We start from the raw sequence: 14,878 nt of genomic DNA on the forward strand, positions 1-14,878 counted from the left end.
GGGATAAATGGGTTATACCCTCCAATAGGCCAGGATGAAGTGGCGGCGGCGGCGGCGGCGGCGGCGGTCTCCTCGGCGCAACCTTCTCGGCAACGAGTCAGTCGGCTTCGGTGGCAGTGGACAAGGTGATGACAAACGCGACGTGGACGTAGACAATGCAGTGGACATAGACAAACGGCCGCAAGCAGCCATGTAAGAGACGCTCCCAAAAAGCTAATCGCTCTTCTCCCGTACATAATCTCAAGGTGCGAGGTTCCGGAGGCCTGCTCCCCGTACAGACAGGCATGCAGTGGACGGGATGGGACCGTCGGCGGCAACATCAGCCAATGGAACAACAATGGGCAATGCGCGTGGAGGTAGCAGATGTAATCTGTTCTTCATGGTGGCTAGGGTTGGCTGACACCTCCTATATATAAACATTGTCGGGTGAAGAAATGTGGGCTAGACCCACGTCCAAGTCAGCAACATCCCACGGTTTGATGTCTCAGATCGTGACTTGTCTGTTCCTAACAGATAAAAATTAAGCGCAAGCGCACGAAGCACAACGTTACGCGCATGCAGTTTAGCTGGTTGGCACCGTGCGACCGGCCAAAAATCATTCGCTGTTTGTTTTCTTTTTTCTCATCAGTTGGGGCTGTTTTGTGTGTCCTGTCATTGGGCACAGTGTGTTCGGCGATCTTAGGTACTCTTCGAGTCACCCGGCTTACATGGTATGTTTCTTATTGTTATATACTCCTTGATCCTTGAAATTCATATATACGTACGGATCTGTTCTGTTTTGGAGCCTCATGTGCGTATATTAATTATTCTTCCTGCCACCGTGTTCCTATATGTCTTACACGCACACCATACGCGTGCCAGCTTTGGAGTCTTCCTGTACGTCTTATTCGGAGTTTGACCAGCTTTGGATCAGCATCGTTTTCCTCGCTCTATCAGTCGCAGCAGCCTAGTTTGAGGTCATTATGCGAATGGTCAAAGCAGATTTCGCAGGCGTTTGCACCTTTTTGCCACTGCACTCGAGTCTTGTCAGAACCTGCATATAAGATTTTAAAAGATGAAATGGACAAATAAGAATCCAAGGTAAGATCAATACTGTGATGCTCTTGTTTATTCAGTTAATCAAGAAAATTAGAGAATTACCGAATATGCTTGACTTTGGCGGAAGCCAATTTCCTATTTTCTGTGGTTTTTTCACTTCTAGCTATATGTCTGATGGATTCTCCCACCCAACTTATTCTCTTATTTGATTTTGCCTCCTTCAAGTGCAATATTTTCTGTGTTTTTCACTTCCAATTGAGTGTCTGCTGGATTCTCCCGCCAAACTTACTCGCTTCTGTATCTTCTCATGATATATAGCTGGTGGAGAAAGTTTCAACGGAGGTACAGTTTCAATATGAAGAGACTTCTCAGCTTTCTGGAGACTTCTTAGTATTTCAAACTACAAAAGAAAATATGGCAAAAACTTTAGCATGTACTCCCTCTCTACCCTTTTATAAGACGTTTAGACAATTCAAACAGCGTCCAAAGCAGTTCAATGTCAGCTGTTCAAAACGTCTTATAAAAAGAACGGAGGGAGTACTATAGAAGTACATTATATAGGCCATGCCCATTTTATCACCATTGAGAAACTACAAGATTAACTTAGATTTCTTGTTAACTAAATGTATAGTATTGAAATGGACACTTAAGTATATCACTGACCAAAGGCAAATATAATACGCGCACATATGAGATTAATAGCATCGGTAAATACACAGATGATCTAATATCTAACATATAGAGGACTAAAACAAGGGTATGATATATATTCATTACAAGAGAGATAGCACAATCTAATTTGATGGCTTTCAACTATCACGCAAGTCTTTTTTTGGAAAGCATCTAGTCACAATAGAGAAATTTATTATACTTTATTATACTAGCAGAATAGAAATATATCTCAAAATATTCCTACCCGTGACATCTGCTGAAGCCCACGAGATCTCTCAACATGATTTGTCTCGTTATTATGATGGACGGCATATGCTACTTCATTTTCAACCATGGGATACTTGGGTAGCCCATTCTCAGATATTATAGGTGATTTCTTCCCGGCTTGTGTGTCACTCGCCAAGAGACAAACTGAACATCCATCTTTAAAATCCCCGCTTGATGATTTGCTCTGTTCAGCTTCACAATGAAGATGTGTTGCATGCCCACAACTGAATACTCGAACTGCTGAAATAACACCTTTGGAAACTGAGCAACTACATACACAACAAACAAAAGTGTGTGGAGCAAATCCATGGCAAACCCCTCTCTTTAATAAGCTCAAGGTATAGAACGAATCATCCTCAATAACTGACTTAGTTGTTTCCTGCAAGCATAACAAAATACATAAAATCCATGGCAAATCAGAGGGGCTTAATTTTTTACTATTAGATAAAATACATAGCAAAATAACCAAAATGTTATCATTTCACCATAGTTAACTGGTCTTCAATATAGAGTAAGAAATTATTACAATAAATTACCGAGGAAACAAGTTAATTGAACAAATTAAAAGCTCAAGGCATCACTATCTGGACCTTAGTTAGATCAGCAAAAAAAAGTTAGTTGATTCATAAAGTGTATAATTAGTTTAGCAGTTGGTTCATATGAATTTTGCTAATATTATTAAAAAGCTTCGGGTTTAGTTCAATCAGCTTAATCATTCTAAGCTTCAGGACAAGTCAACTAGATAGAGTATGTATCAACAACTCGGCTCTATTTCAATGGAGTATGTAATTAATAATGGCCTATTTGCCAAATGTTGGTGTTGTGTAAAGTATCAAATTTCGTGTGTGCTATACTTATGAAGTAAATGACAAAAGGAACAGAAATCGATATGTACCAGTATTCTTTTTTCATAAAGATGCATAGACAGCATTCTATGTATGACAAGCTTAAAATCACCAAACTCTTGACTCCCATTGTCAGATAACAGCTTTGACATAATTGTGGGTAGGGGTATATACCCAGCCATTGCCTCGATTATCTCTCCAATGAATTGTGAGAATACTCTCCGCAGAGTATTCAAACACCTTTGATAAGCTGAAATCGCCGTTTGTTGTGAGAATCCGTTTCCTGTTGGATGTCCGTTTGTTGTTTCATCCCCCTTGGAAGGACAACCTTTTCCATTTACATCCTTGCTTCCATACAATTTTTTCAGTGCTTCTGAGAAACTGCATCAACAACATAACAGCATTACTTGGCAGCTACAGCCTGTTTGCTGATCTCTGATAGATCTCAACAAACTAAAAGTATGAAAGTGCATATGTAATCATGTATATATTAGTACAACTTACGAGTCAAGAAGTTGAAACCAAAGTGATTGAGACTTCCCTGGGTCTGAGCGCTGTGAGTTCCTTTGGCACAATCCAATAGAGGAACGTAATGTATCAAGCACCGGATGAGCCTTGATGAAAATATCAAATATGTTACCAACTACGCAATAGAGGATACAAATCTAGGTTAGTATTTCAATAGGTACAAGAAAAAGAACCTCACTCATTTTTAGAACAATGGCTGGTTGCTCAATTTCAGAGATACTCTTTGAGGATATATGAGAAAACACATTTTCCACTGAAGTGATAAACTGGCTAATTTTCTCATCTAGTCCAGCTAGAACAAGTGCCAGTGCACTCTGAACATAACCACGCCTCTCTTGCAGAAATGCAGCAGCATCTGTAACTCCATAATCTAGACAGGGCTGCAAACACCCGTCCAATCTGTTACTATCAAAAGTCTCCAGAAACTTCAGGACTGACCTTGGTTCATACTGACATAGAAGCTGTGCACCAAAAGTGTATTCGATTTAACAAAAAAGGATGAAGATCTAACAAAAAATGTGCTGCCACTAATAAAATACTTCAACCCAACAAATTACATAAAATAAAATGTTACTTCTGAGTTTTAGGTCATTCATTGTTATTAGTAAAGTCAATTATATGCACCTCTTCACAAAAGCGGCAACATTTGTAGAAACTAAAAAAACTGCAAATGAGTATTGATTTCATGAACAACAGTTTTTTAAATATAATTTCCAAAGCTCCAAAAAGGGAAAAGCAACTGCTTCTTGATTCTATACAACGCTTATGGAAAATCACTGCGCTACATTTGCGATAAAGTGTTCTCTCAGTACCACTTTTTGTGCCAATATAGTGGTATAGCAATCAAAGGATCTACTGAAGTCTACACTGATGGCTAAAGGCTCCACCCAAGGTATATCATTATTATGTTTTAAAGGCTCCATATCAAATAAACTAATGTTGGAAATCTGTCAATAAGCGTACCTTCAGATAGGGTTCAAATAACTCATCAATAATAGAAACAAGATTGCGATCAAACAACTTTGAGAAATTTGATAATCTCTGCAGATAATCTTCGATTTCACCAGAGAAGTACTGACGTGCAACAATTTCATGGTTCCGGGCAGTTAGTGCACTGAAGTCAAGTTTTCCTGACAAGTGTACTTCCATTGCAGTTTTCAAGAAAAGAAAGTGGCTGCGGTTATCAGAATGAAACTCTGACAATATTTGCTGGATCTCATTTTGAAAATGATCAAGGAACAGGACAAATGCGCACTCCCTATAAAATGATGTGACAAGAGAGAAATTGAACATATTCAGTAGGAAGACAGACCAGCAAGCAAAAAACTGAATACATTAGTTAAAATATTAATCGGCAATCTCACCTGCTTAGATTGACCAGCTCGACAAAACGAAATATTACTGTGGAACGAAATGATAAAGCTTCATCGCCTGTCAACTGAAATAACTTTTTGTTGATGAAGATAAAAGCATGGTATGGTTCCACTATATCCTTCATGTAACTATCTAAAGCAGACAAATTTTGATTTCTGGCTGTATATATCCTGCCACATGCCTGTAGAGTAACAATAACATTTACATAATGAGCTGAAACACCTTTATGAGCAGCAGTGCTATATTATACAGGTGAACTTTTAAAGGGTAAGTAGTGACAAACCTGATGAAAATGGGCATCTAAACAAAGATGCAACACATAATCAGAATTCCAGTCAGCTTGAGGAACCACATTGAAGAGCTGAAGAACTTCTTTCTGAGCTAGCACATTTTTATCATCATATTTTGGAGTATTGGATGACGTGAAGTATTTAAGAATGTGTTTAAGAACTCGTTGAGATGGCTTTACCCTTTTACTGGAAATAGAAAAGGACACAAATTCAATTATATAACCAAAATCCTTCACTGAAGGCCAAAGTTCTGATTCTTCTGACTCAGCAGTACCCACAACAACGGAATGGATCGCCTCATTTTCCAAACCAATAATATGAATGATGGTGTCAACTACACTTTGTAACAAGACATTTTGACTATCTGTTCTTTCAATATTAGTATCATCTTCATCCTTAGACACAGATGCATCAGGAGTACAAGTAGGTTTAAAATTCGCTTGTGCAAAAGCACACTTGACAACTTCCAGAGTAGCCTCCGTATCCATCCATAGTAGATAGCATATGTTTGGGCATTTTCCAGAAGAAGAACTGAAACCCTTAAATACTTCAGAAGTGAGCATTTTAGACTCCTCAAGCATGAATTGCACAAGTTCTCTTCTCACTGAATGAAGTTGGGCTCGGGGAATCATTCCATGCCCTGAAAAAGTAGATCATGTGATAACATATCATGGAGTTGAATCGCCTTATAAGTTATAAGAGCATCCTATATAACAGTTCATTATTCCTGGTTCTGAGCATAATCCTGCTGGAAGTATGCAGATGTTCTCATGAAGATGACACAACACCAAGCAGCTTATCGTAATCTAAACTCTCCAATTTTAGAAAATCACAATTTAAGCACATAGTTTTTCTAACACACTTCACAATTTACAAGGTTAAGGCCCACAAAAAGTCCAACAGCACAGGAAAAACATAGTACGGTCAACACTAAACAGGCATAGAATTAATGAAATAGTAAAAAAGATACTGTGAATGGTAAATCTACTAACCTGGAGGAAATACTAGGCCCTGGAAGCAATACTTCAGATAAACAAGAATTCTGTAGCTGTTAAAGTGAAAATATGGTAAGAAACTGGCCTTCTGCATAGCACTAGTATAATATTCTAAAAGAAACACTAATTGCATATACAAAACTAGCCCACCAGCAATATCAAACCATCAAGCAACTCTAACCAAGTACTAATGTGGTTCTTGCCTACTTCCTTTGAATCATGGGAACTTCCTTGTTTGACATCAACATTTTTGTTCACAACTCATGCATGTCATAGGGAAATCCCATGGAAAACATAAAGATGCATTTCGAATGAAGATTCAGGTAAACAGCAATATGGTAGACATGTAACTAATGGTTTAATAAAATATGAAATTCTGATTAATCAATTTACCAGAACAGATATTCAATCAGGAACTTCAGACATAAGTATGCTCAAATCATATATCAATAACTTGAGAACATAATGTGTACTATTATATATCATCTATGAGCAAGGTGATTAGGGGTAAGTTTAAACAGCTCCTTCTGGCAAGAGTATGACATACCAAGTAGCATCTTTCCTAGTAGCGTTCTGGATAACAGATAGAAGTTCCTCTAGAGGTGTACGGAAATCATTCAGGCCTTGGTTAAATAAATATATTAGGGCACCATATAACCCATGCTCACGACACAGTCTGACTACCTGCATACAGAACAAGTAGAACAATATCATCTGGATGCATAACTGTGCAACACACTAGTCCAAACTACAAAAACAGTACAAGAAGAAACTGAAAAAATTAATTTTCTTGGACAAAGAATGTGGATAATGAAACACCAAACATCTTAAACTAGCTTTTATGTATACCTGATTAAAATCCAGTGATGAAATATCCATATGAAGAATGCATTGTTCGACTCGCTGCAACCATCCTTTGCCACTATAATGCTCTATTAGAGCTTGCATGATCTACAAATCAAATTGGCATAAAAATATAACCATTTGCAAATTTATGTGCTAACACTAGAAAATCCTCGGTGTTACTCACCTCAGGGGGTAAAGAACCAAGCATATCTTTCAATATGTATGGCTCTAGTGCCTCCAGAAACACACCTGTTCAAGTTAGCAGCAATTTAATAACAGAAACATGTACGTGGACATAACTTTCAGCAAACAGATAACTTGACATATGCAATACGTTTTCTCATACTATTGCACATGAAAATTAATATAAATATCCTCTGGAATTTTCCTTAAAAAGGCTGTGCAATCTTCAAAAGTGCATGTAAAATTATTCCAAATTAAATAGAGTCAAAGCAACAGAAGGAAGGAAAAAATGCCTGGCTACGCAACTAGAACCCACTAAAGCATCCACCAAAAGGGATTTACAGAATGCCTGCAACTTAGAACGGAAGCAGGAGAGTATCTTCCTTTGCATTGTTGTAGAGAAAAATTAAGAGGATCACAGTATGTATCCACGAATGATCGAAAGAAAGATGTTTTAAACACGGAAGGGAGGATTGCGTCAACTTCAGGCATGAACAAAATAAACATCAGAGCAAAATGGATAGATTGCTAGTTCTTATGAGTTAATTAATAACAAGCCTACCTCCACTTTGAGCAGCAACAAACTTAGAAAAGACTGTGTCAAACAGGATGTCATTCCGTCCAATGTGAACACAAAACTCGACTGCAACCCCTCCTACACGGGCATATTGCTCTTCTCTCTCTGTCAGCAGGGATCTATCGGCGTCTATCAGGCCATCTGCTGCTCCCCCTTTTCCAGTATGGTTTGACAATGCAATAGAAATATATTCGAAGACATAACCTATATATGACAGCAGTAACTCTAATAGAGACGGCACTATGGCTTCCCTTATAGAATCAACTTTTCTCGGAAGATCAACAACACCCTGTGTGTGACCGTCATAAAGCTTCATTGCCATGTCCATTGCACCCATCCAATCACCAGCCCTCTTTAGTGCTTCAATCCGCTCTTTCCATGGAAGAAGTCGCGAAACTGTAAGAAAGCTTGGGCCAAGAATATATACTGTAGCACCTCTTACTGCGACCGAGTTGTTAAAGTGCCTCTCAGGGTTACCAAACCTGTTAGAAAAATGTGTATGGTACAGTATGCTGTCATCGAAGACCAAACCATCAAGAATAAAGATAGTCCTGCGAAGCTCACTGCCATCCTTTGAGAACAAACAGAGCTGCCCTCTCAAGTTAAGGACAGCTAACATCTGAATGGAAAAAAAGAAAGAACAACTTGATTTTACAACTGCGAAAAGAACATAAACTAGAAGAATAACCAAAAGGGGAGACTTTTACATGCCTTATCCTTTAACCAGGCAACACCAACGGAGACACTATCAAGCTTCCAGTCCTTATGTTTGATCATCTTTGATTTAACAAATTTTACCACTTGTACTTGACGGTCCCATGCAAGCGCAAGCCAAGATACCCGCTCTTCATCTATATAGTGTTGTAATCTTTAGCCCAAGAAGCTACAATTTACCAATATAAGAAACTACTGATCCTTGTCAATGTCTAAGGAGGTCTAATCTTACCAATTGGCGATGAATCACTTGAGGATGATGTGTATTTCCATGCAGCATAAGCAATTGACCCTTCTCGTGCTCCTTCTGGTCTAGAGAAGGTCTCAATATGGTCAACATGGTCAGTATTGGTATGGAGTCTAACCTAGCAGGAGAAACACCGATCATAAATCAGTACAAGGGTTACGATAATTATGAGTTCACAAGATAACAGATAGTAAAAAACAAATGTCTGCATCATGAAATATATCATTCATACCACAAGAGCATGTTGATGCATAATGAACATGACTGTAACACCGTCCTCCATTGGAGAAGAACCTTCATTGAAAAACTTCCATCTGGAATCTACTCCAACTACACCTCCCATCATGCTCCCATGACCACCACTGGAGGAAGTTGTTTGGTTGCCAGAACCAAAGGATTCATTCGCTAGAAGAGGACAGGCCGAGAGCACGATTCCAGTATGTCCATCAAAAAGGCGCTGGCAAAGTGTAAATTTTGTCAGAGCAGACATATTTAACAGGGGATCAAGTGGGTTAATATGTGCACAATGGAGAAAATGATGTTTCTACGTACCTGGATTCCCTTGACAGTCAAGCGATTAATGACGGGGATAATCGAGAATGTGTGCATAAGAACAAGCCCTTTTGAATCACCAGTGATGGCTTTAGATTGGTGGATAAAACAAACATGCACTACAGCTCCTGTGTGCTCGCCATATATGACTTTTGCTGCAGTAGCCTTCTGTACATCCCAAATTGTCATATGACCATCACCATATCCTACTAACAGAAGATCCCCTTGCGGGTTGAAGCACATGGCAGTCACTGGTGATTGAGTTTTTTCACCTTGGTTCCAAAAGCACAGCATCTGAAATTGTAAAAGCAGTATTTATATATAGACTGAAAAATCAAAGTGACATATAATTCTCAGGACTTCAGAACCACTAATCTAGGATAGCTGTCCTCATTTCAAACCATAACCAGTATTACAGATTTACTATTTTCCACATATGAGTTCATCCAACAAGATTTTTGAATAGCAACTGGTTACTGGCCTATAAGATTAATAGCTTCATGTGCAGGCACTGAGTTATTATATGACTCGCAAATACATGAAATGTGCAGTAAGCACCAATCCAGGAGATACTTTTCGAGATCAAGAACTATCTTGGAAAACAATACTTTTCGACGAGCAAACAAGAGAAGAGAAAACAAGGGTCAATTGTGCAGAGATTGAGGAACTGTAGAACAAGAAGTTAAAAGTGCCTTGATGATTTGGGCAAGCTAAAATACAAAGAAAAACAGTTTCTTCTGGTTTCTTGTTCTTAAAAGAACATAGAGATGTATCCTAATCATCTTTGAGACATCTGGTTGAGCTTAATTATTCCTACCATTTATGTATGGCACGTTAATCAATGTCATACAATCAACCAGCTTTCTCAATATAAATTATGTTAAGTCAATCGAAATTGGTGTAAATAGATTCTGGCACAAAAAGATGGTAAAATACGGATCACATATGAATATTTGAGTACTGAGCCATCTAATCTAATAAAAACACCAAGGTAACCCTTATCTTCTTTTGTTGCCATCAACTGCTAAAGACTATAAGTCTATAAGTGGTCCTCACTATGGAGGATGTGGTACTGTTTGGCCTACACACAGCCTTGCCTTAGTGAACTTTAGATGTAATTATGAGAACAAGGAATAGACGCCACAATTTTTCGGTCTGTACATAAACCCCACAGGGCAACTTCTAGCAATACCATAAGATGCGCAGATCTGACAGGGTGATGCGTAAGTCCTGCATTCATTCAGATGAGTATTTTGTTTAACTCTGTACTGCATACAGTTGTCTCTTCTTTATTCCCTACTACAACCAGATGGATTGACGAAAATAGCAAACGCTATTGTGCAGATTTATTCCAAGGGTTACTATCTCTGATGCATAGCATTGCGCAATTGTATCTGACATGTTAATAGGGCTCAGATGGCAAATGAGTCACTTTAGCAGATTCCTCATTGGCACCTTATTGTACTTCTAGTTTGTGCTCCAAATCTAACATTTTGTATGCTTTTGGAATTCTACCTAAATGTTACTCCCTCCGTTCCTAAATGTAAGTCTTTCTAAAGATTTCAATATGGACTAGATATGGATGTATATAGACCTAGTTTAGAGTGTAGATTCACTCATTTTGCTCCGTATGTAGTCCATATTGGAATCTCTAGAAAGACTTATATTTAGGAACGGAGGGAGTAAATGTCATGTTTGTATCAAAGTTTGGTACACTAGGGCAGTAATGAGGACAGCAGATGTTTGTATGTCAAGTTAGATCATTATTTGCAACACACTGTATCTGGATTAACTTAATATGCGAGATGCAACTACAACCCTGACCACAAGACTAACTTCAGAATTATGGTGCACAAATACAATTTATGGTCATCCCAGTAAAAATTGTATGACCACATCTTTTTCCTCCCATTTTTCTCTTCAAGTCAAGGAAGGTGTGAAAGTCAGGCAAACTGTAACACCTAGTGATGCCTACAACTATTGCAAAATTGTATCCCCAAGTAATGTCTACGACTCAGTGTTATCTAGTGAATCATCTTCAAGTCTATACCACATAATTAATACTGAAACATCTTGAAGTCCAACATCTGAAGCATAGCAATAAACCATATATAGTATTTGATGAGACAAACAATATATGCACAACAGCACCAAGGAGGCAATGACTAACCTTTGCATTTGTATCATCAGCTTGATGGATGGAGTATTTGCTTGGGACGATGATAACAGATCCATTGGACATGCCCATGGCAATATAGCTCCTATGTACTGCTAAGACCTGAGGAGAGCCATGTTCCTGTCTAAAAGACGGAGAGGCCATGGCACGAGTTATTGGGTTGTCCACCTCAATCTGCATGTAACCAATAGCAGGTTGGCCCTTCCCAATCCCCTGCAGGCGCATTGGTTGCGCTGCTGCTCCCTCCTCCCAGTGCTGCCCAAATGAGGCCTGCCTCTTCTCAAGCTCCTCAGCCCACTCCAATGGTTTTATCGGCACCTTTGGCTTTTTCTCCGCATTTTTCTCAGCCATCCTGCTGATCTCCAACGTCTCTTCGATAACCTTATCGATGATCCTCTCAGATTTCATTTGCTCTTCCAAATCAGTTTCAGAACGTTCAATTTCCAGCCCGTCATCAGACTTTTGATGGGAAACTGACCCATCCTGAATGTCACCAGATTCCACAAAAATTCCTTTGCTAATTGGCTCATCACCATTTTCCTCAGCAATAAACCGAATTTGACTCCCAGGTTGATCAGTTTCAGCCAAATTCTCGCCCTCAAGTTGCTCATGCTCATTGACATTTTCCGCAGCAACAAAATCGACATTGCCTATGTCCGCCGATTCTGAGGGCTTGGAATTCTCTTCAGTCCCCACTTCACCGTGCTTGCCCTCTTCCAATTCTTCAACACCATTCCCGCCGATAGTTTCGTCCGTCACCCTAGCAACCACTTCCTCACTGACCTTCTCAGCTACTTCATCTCCTTTGAAATTTCCGGTAGAAAGGAAACCCTCGGAGCCTTGGTCGAGGAGCTTCTCGATGGGCGCGGAGGCAGTGCGCCGTGACTTAATTGCAGCGGCGTACGGAGTGAGAATAGCGCGGGACGCGGCTGCGGCCGCAGCGAGGGCGGCGCCTGGTTTGGGGCTGGGGCGGACACCCCGGAAGAGCGAGGGGAGTGGCCTCGACGAGGAGGCAGCGTTGTTCGAAAAGGTTCTCGGGACAAGGTAGGAGAGCGTCGCCGACGGCGATGCGGATGTGGATCTCCCGGAGGACGCGGAAGGCAACGGCAGAGGAGATGGAGAAGGTTTAGGAGGCGGCGGTGTGGCTTTGATACGGGTCAGAGGTTTGTGTTTGGTGCTGAGTGTAAGGTTTGGCTCGTCGTCTTCGTCGGAGTCGGACGAGGAGAGGAGGAGGAGCAGGTCGTCGACAGCGCGGCGGCGATCGGCGTCGGCGTCGGAGACTGAGGAGGAGGCTCGAGACAACGGGGGGAAGGCCTCCAGATCGAGCTCGTTAGGGGGCGGCGATGGGGCTTTGATAGGGGTTTTGTAGTTGGTACTGGGTGTAGGGTTTGTCTCGTCGTCGCCGTCGGAGTCGGACGAAGAGAGGAGGAGGAGCAGGTCGTCAACGGCGCGGCGGTGATCGGCGTCGGAGGCGGGAGGAGGAGAAGACGGGGGGAAGGCCTCTAGGTCGAGCTCATGGGGCGGAGGCGGTGGCTGGGATGCCATCGCCGGCGACGACGACGGCACGAGGGAGACGGGCGCCGTCTCGCCGAGGTGCGGTGATGGCAACTTATTGGTAGTTTCGATTCTTTCGGTTTCGACGGTGCTTGGGTTGTAGTTCAGGGGAAACACAAGTACTTTTTCTTGTTTATTTTATAATAACAATTGGTTGTAGTTCAGGGCAACCAATTCCAACCCGCGTCGGTCGCTGGCTCCGTACGTGGGCTGATGTGAAGCTTCGCGAGACTTTGGGCCTTTTTTTTTAAGCTAAAACGTCTCCGGCTCTTTATTCATTAGGCGCTAGCATGTCCGACTGCAAATAATCAGTCAGCCACCCACGAATTGTATCATACAAATGCATAAAACACTCGGTTTTAACGAATGCCTATCTACACGGTGGGGCGCCATATTAGTCTGACGACACGAAAACCGTAGCCTGAATCCCTGAAACAAAGTGGACATCTCCTTCATCTCCGTAATGAGGTGATAACACGTCAACCTCTGAGGTGCATCCCAGAGCCGCTGAATCTCCTGGCAGTCCGTCTCCAACAGCACATGCTGGAGGCCCATGTCTTGTGCAATTAGATCGCGTCCCTGCATACAAGAAGCTCGATGGATAATGGGTCCGTAACCCCGTCATATCTTGAGCCTCCAGCTCTAATGAGAGCTCCGTGATGATCTCCAGCAATGTAGCCCGCTCCTCCCCTCACAAGACCCATATTCGTTGCTCCATCCGTGTTGATCTTGATCAACCCCTCCTCCGATGGCACCCACCTCGAGGGGACAATGGCTGGGGTCTTCTTCCTCTCCGGGATCTCAAGTGCCTGAACAATCTCCTCGATAATCACCATAGATTTCAGCGGTTGATAAACCAACTCACCATGAGTGTAATTGTTCTTGGAATGCCAAACAGCCCACATCACAGTAACCATAATAGTCGCCTCTTCCTTCTTATATAATCGCTGATCTAGAAGATCTCGAGACCATGACAATGGGTGTAGATGTGGTATATCGATACCAAAGAAACGGTGTGCTGCCTCCCAAAACCGCATTGCATGCTCACATCTATAATACCTAAATAGTTCATCCCCACTAACCTATTTAACTAAGCATGCAGCCTATCCACATCACCATCCATTCTCCTATGGCCACCTCAGCACTAACCCTCCACTTGGTCAATCATGTCGATTATGCATGCATGTCATTTTTCTTCTGCCCTCATAATCCATCGCATCATCATAAAATCCTGCGGACGTTTGATTAGCCACGGGTAGCCCAAGAGTTGATCTGCTTTACCGAAAAAGGCTTTCGCCCCGCTTTATAAATAAAGCAAACCGCCACAAGACATACACCCAAATCAGGTTCACACACACACACCACCCGAGTATCACAACAAAGTACGAAGGTTCTGCTGAGGGCACAGCTCAACAAGCCCAAAAGAAAGAGAAAAAACAGATCCTGCCCAGCGCAGGGAATCTAGTCAGGCTCCGGCGGAGGCGGCGGGGGCGGCGGCGACAGGAGGACGGCCATCGAACGGAGATCGGCGATGAAGGCTGAGATGGCGTCCCGGTCCGGGGGGCGGCTAAGCGGCCGCCAAAGCTGCAAGAAACCCGAGAATTTGTAGAGAGCGTCAGTAGCGCGATGAAGAGTAGTACGCTGGATCACAAGCTTATTGCGAACGGTCCAAAGAGTCCAGGCAAGAACCCCAACCTCCAGCCACCTAATGTGGCGAGAGGACATGGGGGACAATTGGATTTCAGCGAATAAGTCCGGGAAATTGGTGTGGCACCAACTTCCACCGTCAATCTCGCGAAAGCAGCTCCAGAGGAACTGGGCGGAGACGCAGGCGAAGAAGATGTGGTTGGAGTCTTCAGGAACATCACAGAGGGGGCAGATACCAGTGCCCGGGCCATTGCGCTTGCGGACCTCCACACCGGACGGGACCCGTCCACGGATCCACTGCCACATGAAGATGCAAATCTTCAAGGGGACGCGGACGGACCACACCATCGATAGGGGGAGGGGAGCGGAGGAG

At 42.0% G+C, this 14,878-nt stretch overlaps 1 protein-coding gene across 2 annotated transcripts; it reads right to left on the reverse strand.

Annotated features, from left to right (window-relative positions):
• Nucleotides 1–740: 740 nt before the first annotated feature.
• Nucleotides 741–12,972, reverse strand: LOC123162015 (vacuolar protein sorting-associated protein 8 homolog). 2 transcript variants are annotated; one of them, XM_044579822.1, is made up of 19 exons: nt 11,299–12,972; nt 9,129–9,422; nt 8,809–9,033; nt 8,562–8,694; nt 8,327–8,466; nt 7,601–8,234; nt 7,040–7,104; nt 6,859–6,960; nt 6,557–6,693; nt 6,007–6,062; nt 5,008–5,654; nt 4,715–4,905; nt 4,314–4,608; nt 3,524–3,811; nt 3,327–3,436; nt 2,873–3,203; nt 1,955–2,356; nt 1,141–1,438; nt 741–1,033 (listed from the first exon to the last, which is right to left on the reverse strand). In XM_044579822.1, the coding sequence occupies exons 1-18, from the start codon at nt 12,847–12,849 to the stop codon at nt 1,259–1,261; spliced, it is 5,781 nt and encodes a 1,926-aa protein (XP_044435757.1). In that variant the 5' UTR covers nt 12,850–12,972; the 3' UTR covers nt 741–1,033; nt 1,141–1,258. The 2 variants fall into 2 exon arrangements, with proteins under 2 accessions (XP_044435757.1, XP_044435759.1); XM_044579824.1 differs by lacking the exons at nt 741–1,033; nt 1,141–1,438; nt 1,955–2,356 and having other exon boundaries at nt 2,979–3,203; nt 3,529–3,811.
• Nucleotides 12,973–14,878: the final 1,906 nt, after the last annotated feature.

The sequence above is a fragment of the Triticum aestivum genome, chromosome 7B, assembly GCF_018294505.1.
Source record: "Triticum aestivum cultivar Chinese Spring chromosome 7B, IWGSC CS RefSeq v2.1, whole genome shotgun sequence".
Classification (NCBI taxonomy): Eukaryota; Viridiplantae; Streptophyta; class Magnoliopsida; order Poales; family Poaceae; genus Triticum; species Triticum aestivum.